This window comes from Anas platyrhynchos, chromosome Z (assembly GCF_047663525.1).
Source record: "Anas platyrhynchos isolate ZD024472 breed Pekin duck chromosome Z, IASCAAS_PekinDuck_T2T, whole genome shotgun sequence".
In the NCBI taxonomy this organism is placed as follows: Eukaryota; Metazoa; Chordata; class Aves; order Anseriformes; family Anatidae; genus Anas; species Anas platyrhynchos.
Genome location: NC_092621.1, coordinates 83768976 through 83787796, shown reverse-complemented (window position 1 = coordinate 83787796; position 18821 = coordinate 83768976). Strand labels below are relative to the sequence as shown.

Genomic DNA, 18821 nt, shown 5'->3' with positions numbered 1-18821 from the left:
AAGCCGGTGTAACATTTAGAGCATTTTCAATGACCTGAGGCTTTTTGCCCCAAATAGTTGAGCTGATGCTGGCAGGTGAGGTGAAGACATCCGTCAGGCCTGGGGTGCAGGTGGACAGGGGCATCATCATTTTAGAAGCATGGTGCACGCTCGGACTGCCTTACTGAAATACCTGGCACTGCTGGAGCCTTGTCGATGGTGTCTGTGCTTGCTTTCCCCCTGAAGACTCAGCTCTGACTTTGGAGGTTTTGTCCATTCCAGGCTCTACAGAAAAAGTTCTGCATGTGACTCTATAGCTGGTACTTTGAGTTTGACCCACTGTTCTTGTGGGGAACAGTGTGCTGTGGTGGCTGAGGAGTTTTTCACATTTACAGTAGATTCCTGGAATTCTTTGAAGTAAAGCATACGTACAAAGAATGAATGCATGTCGTCTTAATTTTTTTCCACTCACTGAAACAAATGAAAAATGAAAACATCTGCTTATGAAATTTGATGCTGCCCTATGAATTTTGTGTGTGCGCCTCTTCTCTTCGCAAGCGTGCATCTGTCTACTTGGTCTGCAGGTCAGCTTCACAGATTTGCACTGAGTGGAACTCTTGGAAGTACAAGTTAATGGCTGTTTTGTATGGATGTTGTTCAGTATTTTAAGCGTTGCAGTTAGAGTGTGCATCACACATATATGCTCATTTTATTGTTGAGTGGAAGACTCTGGGGTGAGGACTCTGAGAAGTTAATATTTAGCTAATCACAGTGTCCCATCCACTCTTCTTGTAATGGGACTGAATTGTGGCGGATGGTGAAAAGACATGGCATTCAATTTTGTGCGATCCTTGACCTTTCTGCTCAGCTCACCGTCAGATAATTATTAGTGCCAGTTCTCGTCGTGGTTCTTGTTTTATGGCTGACTGCTTCTAGGAATTAGGCTGAGACCTCCAAGTCATTTCACTCCTGCTATGCTCACACCAGAGGGTGCCCGGGGTGCGGTTTCGCAGCCCGTTCAGGGCAGGTTATGTCCCCTCTGCTGCTGGAAAGGGCAGCACTCCTTCCTGCCTGGTCCCTCGTGGTGGTCTGAGGGATCGTGAGCCAGGTCAGGAAATGCACCCAGCTAATGCACAGCTCCAGAAGTACAATGTTCCCTGCCCAGTCACATCAGCCAGCTCGCAAGCACAGGTGAATGCCTTCAGAAGATGAAGGGTGTGGAAAAGGAGACACCAGGATGTGGAGAAGGCACAGACTGCCTCCCCTGAGGGTAAAGTCTTATATCAGGTGGGCTTCAGCTGATGGTGAACCTGCAGCCCGAGCTACCTTGTACTTGAGCTGACAGTGCTCAATTCCACCATTACCACTTTCCCAACCAGCCTGCTCTGGCGAGTTAATTGCTGACAAAACCTCTGGTGAGGACAGTGTCCCACTCGAGGCCTGGTGCTGTCGTTACCTGTACCTAGCTGCTCTTACTCCATTGTGCCCTGGGGAGGGTTTCAGCCATACCAACCTCCTGCTGATGGAGCTAGGACCCCAGCTGGTACTCTCTTGAGCTGGTATCCTAAAGAGACCCACATAGAGTTAGTCCAGCTGATTTTAGGTGTTTCTTCATTACAGCTGCTTTGGTTTCTAAGCCTTGTGGCTTCCCAATGCCTGGCAGAAACTGGAGGGGAGCAGTCTGTGTCCAGCCTGCTGTGTAGACATCGGAGTGTTGCAAGTACTGATCTTTAATACCTACACAAAAAAGGTATTGTTTTGAAAGCTGTGGTATTAGCTGAATCAATATGTTTAGTACCGGAGTAAATTTACAAAACTGTACTGTAAGCAAATAGGTTTGTTTTATCAGGCTGGTAAAGGGAAAAAAAAAAATCTTTATCACATGCCTAGAGGGAGACATGCTGCTTCAAATCAAAGTTGCCTGTGCATGCTGTCAGTCAGACTGCAGTGAGCAATTCTGGTGCTGACGGCAAGCAGGTCAGTACCTGAAGCACCAGTGATACCGAGTGTTAAAGTGTTTCTGTTTCGTGATGCTAGTGTGTTCAAGGTTAGACTTGTCACGTTACACTGTTCAGTTTTTTGCATTTTTTTTTTTGTCATTATCAGTTGTTCATAAGGAGCTTTGCCTGTTTACTGCCAATTTCAGGTCAAGGTTTGAGCTAAAAAGTTTTTAGAGAGGGGCAAACTGAAAAAAAGTTTTGGACTGTTTTGAAAAAGTTCTTGATTACTGTACCTATCCCTAGGCATCTCTGAGACTTAGATAAGAAATAAGAAATTTAATAGGAAGATAGCTTTGGAAATTGTGAGCTATTTCCCAAGGCAGCTCGTCTCTATTTGTCTGAATTACAAGATTCATAAAGTTGCCATTTTCCATTTGCAATTAAATCTTTAAAGATATTTGTTTTGATTTCTCCGGACGTTTCAGCTGCTGTGTGCATACGTATCTGGTCTGGTGGCCTTCACTGTGTCAGCTTTACGCAGCACACGTGGTGAGGGCTGCGGGTGGGACGCAGGAAACACAGGTTCTGCTTTTCTTCATCATCCCTTAGCTGGAGTGTGTTGTGCTGGGGGAAGGTGCTTGTTCTGGACCTCGCTGTTTTGCTTCTGCTGCATGCTGGAGTTATCAGTTGTGTTGTACGTAGCAGCTGTTGTGTAACCTCTGTGCTTGAAGGAAAACTGTCCTGTTTGTTTTTTGGTCTTTTTTTTTTTTTTTCTTCTAGTAATAACTACTTCTCTGAGAAGACAGACAAGTTGATTCTGATTGATCACGTCAGTACACCAAGCTGACTGTTATGTCAGAGACCAAGTCCAACAGATAATGCAGTGGTTGTGGTTTCTTTTAAAGTCCTGCATGGCTGGCTTCATAAAGCCTTGAAAACCACTTTTGAGTGAATGCCATATTTATGCATTATCATATATTCTGTGCAAATCTAAATCTCCTTGTTTAACTGAGTTACTGGGAATTGTGTATATATATCACGGCAACTTCCAACCCGTAACACTGCATCAGTGTAGCTGTCCACGTCCAAGCCAGTGAGGAATATTTCAGAGTAAGCAGAATTATCAAAATCAGCAAATACTACAAACACATTTTATACATAGTAGTCAATGAGTCAAAAGTTAATGTAGGCTTCTTGATACTTTACTTCAAATGTTTGCATTTTGGAACACCAGAGTGTGAAATTTACAAGGAAATTTACAACTTTGCTTGTCAAAGTGATGGAGCCCCTCTTTTGCTTTGCCTGCATGTGTTCCTTTCCTGTCCGTGTTGGCAAATCAGGCTGGTAAAAGTTCTCAGGCAGCAGCTGTGTGCTCCTGCCTTGTTCTGTCCTGTCGCCTCAGTTGTACCAGGTAATGAACCAACTCTGGGAATTGGTAAATTAAAATATACTGCTAAAAATAAATACACTGCAGTGCACAGGCTCACCATGCATTGCTGCCAGCAGTTCTGTCAGCACAGGTGAGCGGGTAGCACGGGTAGGGGCTGGGACCACTTGAGTCATTTTGCAAAACTGTGTTTGGGAATATGTGTCCTTTGATTCCAAGACCTAGGGGCAGGAACTGTCTTTCTTCTGTATTTGTTCTGTGTGACACGGTGGAGTACTTGTTATCTGTCTGGATGAAGCTGAGCACTGCTTTCCCTTGGGTTGGATTTAACGTCTCCCAGCATAAGAAATTGTCCTCAATTTCTAGAAACTTCAAGCACGTTCTGATAGTGGCAGCACGAGACCTCCAGGTTAGCTCATTTGGCCTCATGTCCACCGTGATAATGAAACTTTTTTTCCAGCAAGATGCAGTAGATTCCTAACGACCATGCTAAGTGAGGTTTCGTGTCTGTAGTGAACCCCGGCCAGTGTCCTCACTTGTACTTTATTTCTTAAGACGTAATTTTCAGTTGTCAGTGACTCAGAAGCAGACAGTGACGTTTTTGGCATGCAGTGCCATATGATCTCCATTTCTGCTCTTACTAAATAGGTTATATGTCGTGGTTCCTAGCATTACATTTGTGTGAATCATCCCACCAGCTTTGCAAATATCAGATAGGTTGAATGTAAGTTCCTGAAGGAGCGCTTTAAGTTCTCGTTCACTATTTTCCCAACATCATTCTGTGGGCATTTTTTTTTTTTTTGACTTTTCATACTTTGTTCTGGTAGTCAAAAAAATGACAATAAATCCCTAAGGAGCAGCTAACTGTGAGAGGACCCCACCAAAATAACAAGAAGTTTGAGCCTGTGTGGGGTAGTTGGGGAAGGGAGATGGAATTATTTTGAGATGGGAAATCCATTTCCTTAATGACACCAACCCATACCTGCATTTTCCTGGTGTGAGAGAGAAAATGCTGGTGCGTTTCTACCAGAGAGAAACTGGAGTTGTCAAAGATAGTAGTGCATTCCTGTGAGAAGCTCAGATTTTGCCATCCGTGTGTGTGGAGGGTCCTTAGGGGCTTTAATCACTCCCATGCCTGTTCTGTAATGGCAGTGTGAAGGGAGCCGGTGATGAGTGGGCAGGAGGAGGTCTGGAAGGGGTTGTGGAATTGGCCATCCTCTTGTTTAAGCTCTTGCACTGGAAGGGCAAACAAGGACAGTTCAGGAAGGAAGGGAGAGGAGCGCTGCTAGGAGCGTGCAGGGTGAATTGAGGCCAAGTGGGACTCGGAGACTGTGCGAGAAATGGGAGGGAGTGATTGAGAGGCACTTAAATACGGGGGAGGAAGAACTTAGGTTAGGAGAAACATTAAGGTCATGCTTGCAGCTCAAGAGAGGAAGGTCAAACAAAAAAAAATGAATTGCTGCTTTCTAAATGAACACCTTCGTTCCAGGCACAGACAAAGGGAGAAGTGCAGTGGAAAAAAACAAATGTGATTATGCCTTCACTTTGCTAATGACTTGGATGATGATGGCATAGAGAGTAACTTTATTAATTTTACAGAAAGTACCAGGCTGGGAGAGGATTCAAGTTCCGTGAAAAGTAACTTTAGAATTTCAAATGGCTTAGAAAAAAAGCAGAGAAACAACATGAAAGAAATGATGTGGTTTGAAAGGACAAATGCAAAGGACTGTGCTTAGGCTAGATAGTTCCCTACATAAACATAAAATAGCAGTAATTACAGAAAAAATAATTCCAGATTTCTAGGTGAATCATAGCCTGAATGTGAGTCAGTAACATTGTGCTGTTGCAAGGAGGGTAATCATTTTTCTGGGATATATAGTCAGAAGGGATGTTTAAAACTGCTATGTGGTAATTTCATTCTGCACGTTGCTTGGGCATGGTCAGTTTGGGCCCTCCCGTTTCAGAAACACTTTGGGCCACAGGAGGTTATTCCAGGGGAAAGCAGCAATAATTTTTCAGGCTAGAGGGACTGAGAAAGACACAACAGGTATAGGAGGGGTTGCTAGAAAGAGGAAGGACATAAACTTCTGAACTGCCTATAGGCCTAGAAGTAAAGGTCTGTGACAAAAGCCGTGTGAGTTTGGAAGAATCCTCACCTGCAAAGGGTAGTTTGGCATCAGAGTAGATTTCTGTTTAAAGCCAAAATCCTGCTGCTATGTCAAACACAGCAGTTTAATGGCAATCACTAAGGCTGGGGATGTGGTTTCTCTGTAGGTGCTGGGAATTGCGTGCTGACACCCAGCATGCAAGGCGAGGGGATCTTAAACTTCCTTGGCAGAGGTCCCCTTGCCTCCCAGTCATCCGCCTTCAGGCACAGCAGGGGGAGCAGAGCAAAAGGCAGGAGGTCTGGCAGGTTCTGTGTTTGTCTGTCGAGGCTCAGGATGAGGTTCAGGCATGAGCTTAACCAGCAACATGAATGTAACTTCAGGAAAGCTCTGGGGTATTCGTCATGTGTATTTTTAAAAGGAATTTAGGTAAGGCCATGCTGGACGTCTGATTAGGTATAGATGATGCTGACTTTGAGAAGTAGGAGAGAATGAGATGTTGTCTGTCCTATTTTGACTTTCTGCACGTTGTTTTTTGTATAATACTGGAGTTTAGTGCATGGGAGCTTAACTAAGTGTGGGTAAACAACCTTAATTTTGATATTTCCCAATACCTGTGGAGTTGTCAGTGTCTTTGAGTAGTGGAGGTGTACACACGTATAATATGCTATCAGATGTGGAAAGACAACATGGACCTTTTTAAGGCTCTGTGCATCTACAAGGTGATTTTAACCAGCTGGAAGGTGTTTTAATGCACTTAGGAGAATGATTGCCAACAGAATGAGTAATATCCAGCATTGTCAGCTTTCACAGATTTGTCATGGCTGTGGCCCTGGTGGTTTTGACAGTTTCTTGATGATAAATTTTGTCTGTTTCACAGAAATTGAAGAATCAGAATCAGAAATAAATGCTTAGGAACACAAAAGTGGAACCCCTGAGACCAAAAGCTCTGATTCTTGCTCATGCACAGACTGCTTGTAATGATTTTCTCATCCCTTGTTAAAGGCTGTTCATTGCCATTGTGGGAGGTAACTAACACATGTATGTGTAAACACATACACACACATACTTTTTGCACAAACGTTTGCACTTTTTCATTTATTGTGAACTTAGGTACCCAGACAGACCCCTTCTTCCTCACCCTGTGCCCCAACTCATCTCTTCTCCAGGCTGAACAGTCCCAGCTCTTGCTGCCTCTTCCCAGGTATCAGATGCTCCATGCTCCTCCTCACCTCTATCACCTGTCACCGGACCCACTGCAGGACGGCCGTGCCTGTCTCGTGCTGGGCAGCCCAGAGCTGGACGCAGCACTCCAGGTGCATCTCAGCAGAGCTGAGCAAAGCAGGACCACCTCCCCTGTCTGCTGGCAGTGCCTTCCCTGAAGCAGCCCAGGGCGATGCTGCCAGGATCTCATTAAGTTATTTGTTTCTTCAGGCCTCATGTCAAGCTTGAGCAACATCAGATGTAAAGGCTAGAATTTCTTCCCTGCACCCTTCTAAATTGTGGAATTTCCCCTTTCCAACTTAGAAGAGCCTGAAGCAATACTAGCTATATTTCTGAAGCTTCAGAGACAGCTACCCAAAAGCTCTACCTGTTGGAGTGAAGACATTTGCTTCCAAAGACCCTTGCAAGACTGAGAAATATTTAAAAGTTGGGCCATTTTTGGTGTAGGCTTATTTAAGCAGTTGCTTTCCACTTCGTTTGAAGTTTATAAGGAATTCTTGTGGTAGTGAAATATCTGGCTAGTTAAGATGTATTTTACCAGGAATATAAAAATAATATTTGTCTCCTTGTTGTGGTGTAACCCAGCAGGCAGCTTGGCACCATGCAGCTGTTGGCTTGCCCCCCACCTCCCAGTGTGACGGGGGAGAGAATTGTGAGGGGGAAAAAAGGTAAAAATCATGGGTTGAGATAAAGACAGCCTAATAGGACAGGAAAGGACTGGAAATAATAATGATGATAATAGCTATAGAATGTACAAAGTAAGTGATGCACAGTGCAACGCCATCATCTGACCGATGCCCAGCCAGACCCTGAGCAGCAGCAGCCCCCCGGCCAGCCCCCACATATAATTGTCCTGCTTGATGCCCCATGGTATGGGACATCTCTCTGGTGGCTGGGGGCAGCTGTCCTGGCCCTGGCTCTCTCCCAGCCCCTCACTGGCAGGGCAGTGTGAGAAGCTGGGAAGTCCTTGGCTTAGTGCAAGCACTGCTCTGCAACAGCTACAGGTCGGTGTGTTATCAGCATTGTTCTCATCCTGAATCCAAAACGCTGTACCATACCAGCTGTCACGAGGAAAATCAACTCTGTCCTAGGTAAAACCACGACCCTGCTGTATTGAGATTGGTTTTACAGCACTGGAGTTATAATTTCAAATCAGTTTGGATGAGGAGTTTCTAAGTTTTTTACGTGCTTTTAAAGTTCTGATCTGTCCTCTGTCCCTTCCCTACTTTTTTGATATTTATCAGGTATTTTGTGTTACCTCCCAGGTTTGTTCCAAGTAAACTTAATTTAGATAAAGAAAACGTGTCTTCTGTCTAGCATTGCTGATCTCGTACTAACTAACTAATTTTTATTGTAAAATTACTTTTCATCTGCTTTCGTCAGTTTTCTTTTTTTTCTTTTTGGATCCTTTTTCATATTTGGAGTAAAATTTTGTTACAAAGCGTGTAAAGTCTGAAAATTTAGTTGTCTCTAAGATTTTTTCTCTTTCTTTTTTCCCCCTTTCCCCAACACAAGGAATTTAGACAAGGTTTTTGCCTCTAGATTGATTATCTTGTATGTCCACATGGCTGCAACTGGATTGTTTTTTCTGCTTTCACTTAAGGATAGATTAAAAAAATAAAAGATCAGAGGTATGATGGTTACATTATTATTTTATTCTTGCAACCTGTTTGTTGTGCTGTGAGTTTTCCTTACAGATATGAATAGCCCTGTGCTTACACCACTAACCTGGCCTCAATGCTCTGTTTAGTTTTTACTTCATTTTTAAATGAAATCTTGCTTACATAAAAATACTTTCAAAGGTAATACTGTTCTAATATCCAGCAGATTTTGTTGAAATTCGTGAGTTGTGAGAAGGTGTTTGTATTGTCTGTAATGTGATTGTTCCAGAAGTCTCTTATTTTGTTGCACTGGATAAGGCTGGTGCTGTTCAGTGTTTTTCCATTTGTCACACCATATAAGGTATTTCTGTCTCTTGCATTAATTTCCATGTAGTCTTGGGAAGCAATGTGGTCAGCTGCTATTGAGGTGAATGTAAAAATAAGTATATTAACACACACAGGCTTGAGTACATGGTTTGTTTTTTTATTCTTTTTATTTTTTTTTTAGGTTTAGGTATTCTCACTCTGATTTTAAGGTGACATAAAGGTAGAATAATGCAATGGATTGATCACCCTTGTCCTGTAATTACTGTATTTTATCAATAAGCTCTGTTGTAGCTGTTACATTTTTCAGCTACCATGGTATTCAAATCAATAAGTTGTATTTGACAGTGGTATTCCTTCTGAAAATGCATCTAATCGCAGTCAGTTAAGCATTGAAGAGTCCTCTACTTCCTGTGACACTTCGTTTTCTTGGTTAGTTATTGTAATTTGTGAAAGCGATTATTTATTAAGTTGACCCAAAGAATGATGAAGGAGGTGTTAAAGGAAGTCCTTTGTCCATTGTTACTCATTTTAAATAATACTTGGTATGATAAAGAAATCCCAGAAGATTATAAAAGTGCTGATGGTATGTCAGTACTTCAGAGAAGAGGGTGGGTCAATACAGATAATAATAGACCATGCTGTCACAACGTGGGTAAAATAACGGAATACTAATGGAAAACTGTATTAATAAATAATTAACTGACAGAGTGAACTCTTTGTTGATTCAGATTATGAGTTTGCTTGATTGCAGTTACTGTTCCAGTATTATAGATTTAATGTTATGTAAACTGACTACTTTAAAATAAATCTACTTCAAGACTCTGCTTAGTGTAAATAAAATAGGTAGTTCATGAGGTACTTAATCCCTTCCTGAAAAAGTAACAGTCTTCAGTAAATACTGCATAGGAATATTTAGGAATTCGCTGAGTATTCTTGGGAGATAACATTAAATCACCACTAGCAAAATGCTTCCAACCCAAGACAGGTTAAATGTTAAATAGAAAAGAATTTTTTTGGCATTATCCCAGTTATTTGGTAAATTAGGTCTGCAGTCTGAAGAAAAAAAAAAAGGCAAGTCAGATTGTGAGACAAAGAAATCAGGAGAAACAAGAAGCCACCACCCTAGCAGTGTTTGTGCTACGGAGTTTGGCTTGAAACACTGGAGCTGGAAAGAAATTACTTTGAGTTAGAATAAAAGTTTCATAGAAGACTCCTAAACTTGCAGCTCATCAAGTAAGGGGAAAATTAAGAGAGGGAAACCTTAACAGACAGAGACATAGGGACTAGTGACTGAACCCAGAGTAATTGAGACTGGAAACAAAATCTGAAAGATGTGACTAACCTTTGAAACTATTTCTGGAAGCTGTGGGGTCTTCAGCACTGAATAAATTAAAATTGAGACTGAAGGCCTTTCTGAAGGCATGCTGTAGTTAAATACAAGTGGTTGGTCTGAGGGTTTGATAGCTGTAGGAGGGCAAGGCCCGTGGTTACCAGGATGCAATCCTGGCCTGAAGCTCTGGGCCTTCCAAGCAAGAACTGTGACTTTCTAGTGATGGTTTTTGTCAAAATGCGTCACATCCCTGGTCCTGCTCATCTGTTGCTTCTGTCTGCACACCTTTGAGTGTGGTAGACCTTGGCTGAGTTCTGCTAAATCTTTCTGCAGCCACAAATGCTCAGGCAGGCCTCCTATGGAGGGCTTTGACTGGTTGGAGATGTTGTTTTTTCCACAAAATACACAAATACTTTTACGAGGCTGGTTTGGAGAAGTTGGTGAAGTTTCTTTTAGCTCCTGTGTGGGATGGTTACTGTTAAGTCAAGAATTGCCTAAGAGATAAACCCATGAAGGTGTGCACTGAGAAAGGTGTGAACCGCAAGTAGCTGTGCGAGCTGGCCAGGATGTAGCCCTGCCGAAAAGGAGCGGGAGGTCCTGTTGGACAGCAGTCTGAAGAGGCAAACTTTTTCAAAAGGATGCCGGGTGAGTTGGAAAATTTCATCGGAGTATAAGGAAATGTGCTAAAAACTCTGAGCATTGAAATAAGTTCCTAGGAGGAGTGGTGGAGTCTCCCTGACTGGAAATACTGAAGGCTGGTCATGGCAGCACCCCGGGTTACCTACTGGATAGGCCCAGCTTGCAGCAGAAGGCTGGACCAGATGACCTCCAGACATCTTTTCCAGCCTAGACTGCTCTGCAATGCCGTGGCAGCAGTCTCTGCTCTGGGCAGATAAAGCAGGGTTGGGGGTAAGGCAGTAGCAGAGCTCTCTAGAGTTGTCTGATTCTAATTACTGAATTGAGCAATTAGTGGAACCTTTTTGTGAATGTTTCTGAAATTCACACAAAATAAATGTTTACTTTTTTTTTTTTTAATATAGATCTTGGTCCTTTTTATTATTTTGGAATAAAATGGAAGAGAAAATTTATTGATGTATAAAGAAGCATCAGAGTGGTAGTCACAATTTTGAGTTGGAGGTCTTAAATTATGAGCTAAAAGAGTAATGAATTTATGTTACTCACATTGTTTTTATACACTATAATGTAGTGCTGCTTTGCAGAACCAGATTTGTGGGCTGCATGTGTTTTGCAAGGCTATCTGAGTTGCTTGTCAGATAGTTGAAGCAGTAGTGCTGGGTTTGGTTGGGCAGATAACGTGCTGCCTCTAAAGCAGAGGGGCAGACCAAAGAAATTTGAGATGCTGTAATCGTAAAGCTGAGAGAAATGATAAAATTGAGAAAGGTGTCTTGTAATGGGGGATGCTGTGGGCAGAGCTGTAGGGCAGATCTATTGAGGCAGACACTACTGCAAAAAAGGTATGTATGCTATGGGAATTTGGGGTATTGACTTTTGATTTCGATGATAAACTGATGTCTTCAGTAGCCCCACACGCTCATTTCAGTTGTGTGTGATCTGATACTGAATAGCTTCCATCTCTGTTAGGTATTTCTGTGTCATCAGAGCACCTGCGTTATATGCAGAGGAGTCAGACTGGGTGGTGATATTCATTCTTTTCATGTACACGTTCTGGTAGGAGTTGGAGGAAAGAAGTATTTCACAGAAAGGAAGGTGCACCTCTCACCTTTCCTTAGCCTCTTTTTGTGCACCTCCTCAGCATGGAGTCTTGAGTAGGATTAAAAATACTTTGCTGTGTGCTAGGATCTGGACTACAGTCAGTTCTGTATTCATTGCATTTTCAGCCTCTCAGCCTGTCATCTTTTCAGGAGTCTTCAATTAATGGCAGGCAGCACTTCTGAAAGTCAAGATATTACTTAAGAGCAAAGGGAGTGAGGAGAAAAAAAAAAGTGGTTTTAAAGTACTAGACACATATGCGTATGTCTAGGCAGCTTTTCATGGTAGCCAAAACAGAAATCATTTCCCATTAATTTTCCAGTCTCTCTCTCTTCATCTGTGGCTATCTTGCAAATTACTTTGGTGTCTCTATTAAGAGAGTCTTTGAGTTTTCCTGTGTTTGGAGGCCTTTTCCTCTCCCAGCTGACCCATGGGATTGCTTGAGAGAAGCTGACATACGAAAAAAAGATTAAAAATTCTGACTTTGTCCTGTAACTACTTAATATGTACAGAGATGAGGCTATTGAAAGTCAGTGTTCTCCACCCCATCTTTCAAGCCAGAATCCTGTTAAAACCAACAGTCTAGTGCAATCATCTTAAAAATTCATCCAAACGTGTTTTTTTTTAATAAACTATCACAGGGCAATTATGAAGTAATATTGTGCCAATATTACTTATCCTTGCAATGTACACTGTGAGAAAATAAGATTCTGTAATTAAAGACCATTTCACACACAAATGTTTGCCAGATTAGTGTTTCTTCAATGTTTCTTTTTGTCCTCGTCACTTGATAAATAGCCCTGTGCAACAGTGGAGCAACATAATATGAATCTTTTACCAAATATAACATTATTACATATAAGGTAGGCTTTTTTTTTCAGGTTTTAATTGAAAGATATTAATTTTTCATAAACTTTTGTTTCCTTGAATTTTCCCTGTCATCTGCTGTGTATGGAGGATTCTTAGTGGCATTTTTGAGGAAGATGATGGTGAAAGGTGCAGTGAAATTAATGCCCTACTCATTGTGGGTGCTGAGCTTGGAAATCCTGCAGAAGTTTCTACTGAGTTCTTAAAATGGGAATCCAGCAGACCGGAATACTGAGTATTGGAGCAAATTACTCAGGTTGAATGCCCTGAAAATGGGAAAAGTGCAAACCGGGTTACCTGAGAACGTTTTGTTTCATAGGAATCAAGTAAATCTCATAAGAACACCTGCAAATTCATCCTCTGAGCAGGGTTCTCCTCTGCAACATTCTCCTGCCTTCACGGCAGGATTTTTTTTTCTGTCCCCAGAGCTACTTGCCTGAATGACTGGGTACTACCCATCTGCCTCACCACAGGAGGTAGGGTTCTCCATGCACTTAACGTATTGATACTACACATTTTTGAGAGACTGTTGCATTAACCATGTTGCTGCTGCAGAAGAGTTCCTGGATGGTCATCATTTTGAATCATCTCATTTGGTTGGTAAGGCCATCGGGTACACCTCTCAGAGGCCGTGCTGAGGTTGTGCTGCCTGCTTTTGTATTCTTGCAGCACGTTTGTTATTTGATCATGTCTACAGGGCATATATTTATGAAGGTCATTTCCGGCATTTCAAGTCTGTTAAGCTACAACAATTAAAATTTCAGTATGTGGGATTGTGTTGACTCTGCCCTGTGTAAACAACTGAGTTGCTGATGAGGTGGGGGCACTAATGAATACAGCACACAGTCCTCTGCTCTTCGAGCTTAAGGGGTAAATAACATTAGAAGGTAGCTGCTGTGCAAATAAATCAACTGTTCTTGCAGGCTGTGGTCTTGTACTTTATCAGCAAGTTCCACCACTGTTTGGTACAGTGCAAAGATGTACTGAGATTTGGGGATTTTGGGACCCTTGCCAGTTTCTGTGTACTCCAGGGGTAAAAGATCCTGCTATCCCAGTGTTTGTTACACACCTCCTGTGCGCCTTCCCTCTGTCTTTTTGCAGCTATATGGAGCATGCTCTAGGCAAATAGGTACATTTTTCTGGAAATTCTGATAAGTCTTAATAAGTCTGTAATAAATGTGTGCAAAAAGCAGTTTTTACTTCAGCAGATCAGGGCAAGCTCAAAGGGGAACAGGAAGAGGCACGTGCTACATAAGCTGATCCTCTGGCAAAGTTTCTGATCTCTGCAGCATGGAGATGTTAGAGCTGCTCATTAACAGCAGAACTGCGTGGAAGATCCTACCTGTGAACCTTCTTTGTGTACTAGATATAGACATTTTAGCCAAACTTACTCAAAACAGACTGAAAATAGTTGTCTTTCAGAGCTGAAGGTTGGCAAGCCTAAGTGTAAGCAAATAAGATCTTTAATAATCAAGAAAAGTGAAGCATAACCTTACCTGAAGCAGTTGTTACCGATGTTATCTGTAGTGTCCTAAAAGTAGGAATAGGTAAAATATAGTTAGACAAAAACAAACCAAACAAAAAAATCAACCAACCAAATTAACAACAACAACAAAATGTTATGTTTCTTGTGTTTTATGTGAGCCAATGCAGAAAATGGTCTAACAGCCAAAACTGTCTCCCAGTCATGTATCTGAAGACTAGCTCTAGGTCATCAGGCACATTGCACAAGCCTCATGCACGCTTGTCCCTAGCATGCTCAGTATGTCAGTTTACAAAGAAGTAGACTGTAATTCAACTGTATTTTAATTAAGCATTGTAACCACAGCATTCTGATGACTCGTGTATGGATTATATCCAGATAAAAGTGATGGGAGTTGTTTGCTTGAAAATACCTGTGTATTTTCTTCTACGTTGCACTTGTGGTAGGTTAGCATTACATCTTTTTACGGACTTTGTTTGGAGTTTTTGTACCAGATAACGTTGACTTAATTTCAGTTGTTGCTAATGTATATAGCAAAATCATATACTAATGTTTTTTTGCCACATTTCTAGTTGGATTTGCATAATGAGGAATAATTAAAGCCTGTAAAAATCTGTGTATGTGTGCACTTGTTTCAGAGTCAGAATATACAATAGGGTGTCTACTTTAATTTAAAGACTAACACTATCAAGCCCTATCAAGGTCCAGATCAGCTCTGTAGTCCAAACTTCCAGTACCACTTTACAAACAAGAACATGAAATCTGTATGCCTACTATCTTAAGTGTGCAGATGTCTGTGTTTTTTTTGGTTTTAAATTTTTGACGATTTGTTTGTGAATCCATCAGTCCAACTGTTTTCAAAAGGGTCTGGTGAAAATGGAGCATTGTGAAGCAGTGATATTTCTGATGACAAAATTACTGGGCACTGAGGTTGAAGCAATGCAGAATACACATAATATATTTAGTGATAGAATATTTAAAGTTTGCATGGGAAACCAAGATACATACAAATTAATGTAATTTTCCTTACAAATAAACTTATTTAAGTATTCCTTGGGTGAAATGGTAATATTTTTTTTTAAGATGTGTGCTTGGCATAGTTACTGGAACAAACAACCAAAGAATAAACGTTTTATAAAGAATCTTTGAGTAATTGCAAAGAAGAACATTCAAAATGATCTGTGTTTATTATGGGGAAACTGATGAAGGACATTTGTGAATTATGTGGAGCGCTAAATGTATGGAGTTCAAGATGACTGTGGCTTAAAACTGATTCCTAGAGTAAACTGCAATTCCTGCTTTTGCCTGTAAGCAAGTATTCAGGGAGATTTGTGTGTGCAGACATTCCCAGTGTTTGTTTCTGGACCATCAGACTCCATGCAATATCTGTTTGTAAAAGAAAGGAACTCCAACCCTTTCACCTAATTTCTTCTGTTTCTCATTTATCAAATATCAGCGAGGGTTTTAGCAGAGTGCTGTATTCACACAAACAATACATAAAATACTGTGTGCCTGTTTCATCCTCATTCTAATATCAAGTCCTCCCTCCAGTGGCTGCTGTAACAGTTTTTTACATTGTCAAAAAGAACTGGAAATTCTGTCTCAGAGCTAAATTCAGATTTAATTATTTATTTATATTCGATGCTGCTAGCTTTGTGAATAAACCTCTAAGTTACCAATTCTTTCCTCAGTGGCTAGGTCTGGGTCAGTTAAAGGAACCCAGGTACACGTTCTAGGGGCAAAAATGCCAGAAACTGTTGGTCATTGCATTGATTTATCTGATTTGGAAAAGGGGATTATTTTATCAAACAGTAAATCTGTTCAGATAAATTTTGTATTTTTCACCTTGGGTAATAGGAAATCTTCGAGCAGCTGTATGTCATTTGTAGCTGCATTAACCTAACTATATTCAATCGTGAATTTTCAGATTTTTTGTAGGGAAGATGGCCTGATCTGTCTAACAAGAACAATTTTGATCTGGCCTATCAGAAATCACTATCATTGTCACTCTCTATTACTTTTAATAATTTTAACTTGAGTGGGTTTGTTTGCTTTCTAAGGTGATTAGGTAGAATGTCCATGTTTTTATGCTAGAAACATACAAACTGATGATGGGCAAGATTTTCTAGTGGTGGTCTGTCAGTGAACTATATGGAAGCATCCAGGAAAAATCTTTCATAAAATCCACATGTGAATCAGCATTTGAGTCGTTTTAATATTTTCATTGAGTATGCTTTATGCCAGTAAAAAGATTTTTTTTCTTATTTATGTTGATTAATTCTTTCATTGGGGCTAATGTGATTAAAGTGTTAGCGAAAAAGAAGTCCATCTTACGTGAATCGTGCTGAGTTGCATCATTATTTTAAAAAGTGTGTGGTCTAAGTAAAGGTTCCATGGTGGAGTTGTGCTTAAGAGACTTTTGACAGTGTGCTGTCATTTTGCAGCACCTTAGTCTGAACCACCTTCTACAAAGGAAGGTGTCGAAGTCAACCCTAGCCCAAACTTGTAGAATGTAGAAGACAGTTAACTATCTTGAACCACAACACAAATAATAATAATGGTAAAAATAATATATATATAAAAATCTCTCCTTAGTTAGTAACTATCATCCCCTTACATTTTATTTTTTTATCTTAATCTATAGGAAAATGTTTCATGTATTAGGTTTTCTTTGAAGAAATAGACAATAATCCCCCCATCTTTGTCATTTTTTTTTTATTTTTTTTTCCTGCTGTACTTTCACTGAACTACCATTACTTAAGACAAACAATATTGAGGTTCTTTCTTACAGTCGTTACTTTTAGGGAACTGGTAGTACAGCAGATAAATCCTGCGGCTCTTTGTTTGAAAGTTGCAAGTTGCTACCAAGATGCAGTTCATGCAGGCTCATCCATGATAAAGTATAAAACAAATTGGTAATGACTGACAGATGAAACAAAGAACTAAAAGGATAAAGTGGAAGAGAACTCAATGCATAGAAGTCTTTTAATTGAAAAGGAAGAAGCAGTGATTGTGGTATGGTAGTTTGCTCCCTTGGTGTCAGATTAAAGATGAAAGAGACTGCAGACTTGAATGTCTGGGTTGCCTTCTGTGCAACAGGAAAAAATTTACACATGTATTTTGCATATAAATTCTCACCTTGAACATATTAAGGTTTGTTCCATACCTGGACAATTACGCTATAAATTTTCGATATAGATAATGTATTGTAGAGATCACAGTGGTTTAAAAATACATACTCCATGTAGTTTTACTAAAACTGAAGACTGTGTAGTGCGGTGTGAACAATTCGATTTACTTAATTGAAAAAGAAAAATCTGTAGAGATTGTGAATGTTCTGTTGCTTCTTTGTGGTTTTGCTTGTATTTTCTACTGTGGACTTTCAAAAGTGTGTGGCTTCTCCAAAATGCTTAACGTTTACTGATCCTATGTCAGAGTCGCAAAAAAGGAGTATTTATTAGATAAATGTTCCTTCAGGATTAAGAAGTTAATGTTCATTCTTGTGAATCTCTGACCAAGTATGATAGAGGAATTTTTGTCACACTATGTTGTGAAACTTGTTAATCCAAGACAGCATGATAAGACTTTTTCCAGTATAAGTTTTGAAGAAGAGAAGGTCAATTTTAATTCCACATTTCCACATTATAGAGTGAGATTTTATAATATTCAGGGAAGTTTTGCTTTCAAAACAAATTCTGTTGTATTATATGCAGTTCTGTTTATATATATGTGGTAGCAAATCAGATCTCTTGAAGCAGAAGTCAGTAAATTTGTTAATTGCTAACTTGTTGATTTTCAGATTGTCCTTTGATGACAAATGCACATTTACTTTACTATTTTAATTCTGCTGACAGTTTGGGTAAGGATGGCTCAGCTCCAGCAAGGAGGCCCGGATGAAAAAGAGAAGACTACTGCGTTAAAGGGTATGAATTGTTCTGCCTTCTTTTTACATATATAGACTCTTCAGAAACAGCTCTTAATATTGAGGAAAGGAAAACACATCTATCTAACTAAGGATTGGATTCTGGGAGCTGCAATACTGGATAACACTACGAGTCTATCTATGTAGTGCTTTTTGTCTAATGGGGTCCATTATCGATAGTTTCATAAGATGATTCAAAAAATAATGATCTGTGGTAAAGAGTAACAGAGTAAGAAATCCATTAATTTTAAAATTTTCATAAGTATCCTTTGAAGAAGTTGACCAGTGCTTTTGTGTTCTTATTTTCTGAGGGGTATACTTTAATTTTTATGCTACTTATGTTTCAGCATTTTGTATCCATATTATAGCTTTAAAAAATCTCTTTAGCTGTAGGATGTTAGCAGTGAAAACATTTTCAAGACATTGATTTCCGTATTGATTTCATAGAGTTTTCTTTGAATTGTATGTTTAGAAAAATAATCGTGCCTAAGTGACTCAGTGGAGTAAATATCTTTAGGGAAAAAAAATGCAATAAATGACATTTTTTAGAGAATGTTTTTCAGATTTAGAAGTACACAGAGTTGATTAGAGTTGCAAGTAAGCTAACCGAACACTGGATTTAAAGTGCTTGCATCAGACACTCTCTAAATTGTCTTTCAGAAGAAAAAAAAAGAATAGAAAGAACCTTGCAACTCCAATGTAAAAATTGTATTTTTACAAATTTATTATTAGAAATATATCTTTTATCATACAGAGATGGTAGATGGTGCTTCTCCAGTTAAAATTGTATATTTCGGAAAGGTTTGGTAAAAACCTATGTGGTGGTGTTTGTTTTTTTTTTAAATCTTGTATTAATTCTGTCAAATTAATTTATGTTGAGGAAATTATACTTCCTGTTTGGAAAAGTAAACCTTCCATTGTACAG

At 40.0% G+C, this 18821-nt stretch overlaps 1 protein-coding gene across 5 annotated transcripts in view; it reads left to right on the top strand.

Moving 5' to 3' along the window:
- ARB2A (ARB2 cotranscriptional regulator A) overlaps positions 1-18821 on the top strand; it is a 251607-nt gene that overhangs the window by 1629 nt on the left and 231157 nt on the right. For 3 of the 5 annotated variants that reach the window (XM_038170229.2, XM_038170233.2, XM_038170232.2), the window contains exon 2: positions 17774-17897. In XM_038170229.2, coding sequence (XP_038026157.1) covers positions 17792-17897 — 106 coding nt within the window. In that variant the 5' untranslated portion in view covers positions 17774-17791. Of the gene's footprint in view, positions 1-1599; positions 1730-17773; positions 17898-18821 lie in introns of all 5 variants that reach the window. The other 2 variants (XM_072030826.1, XM_038170230.2) reach the window with 2 other exon arrangements.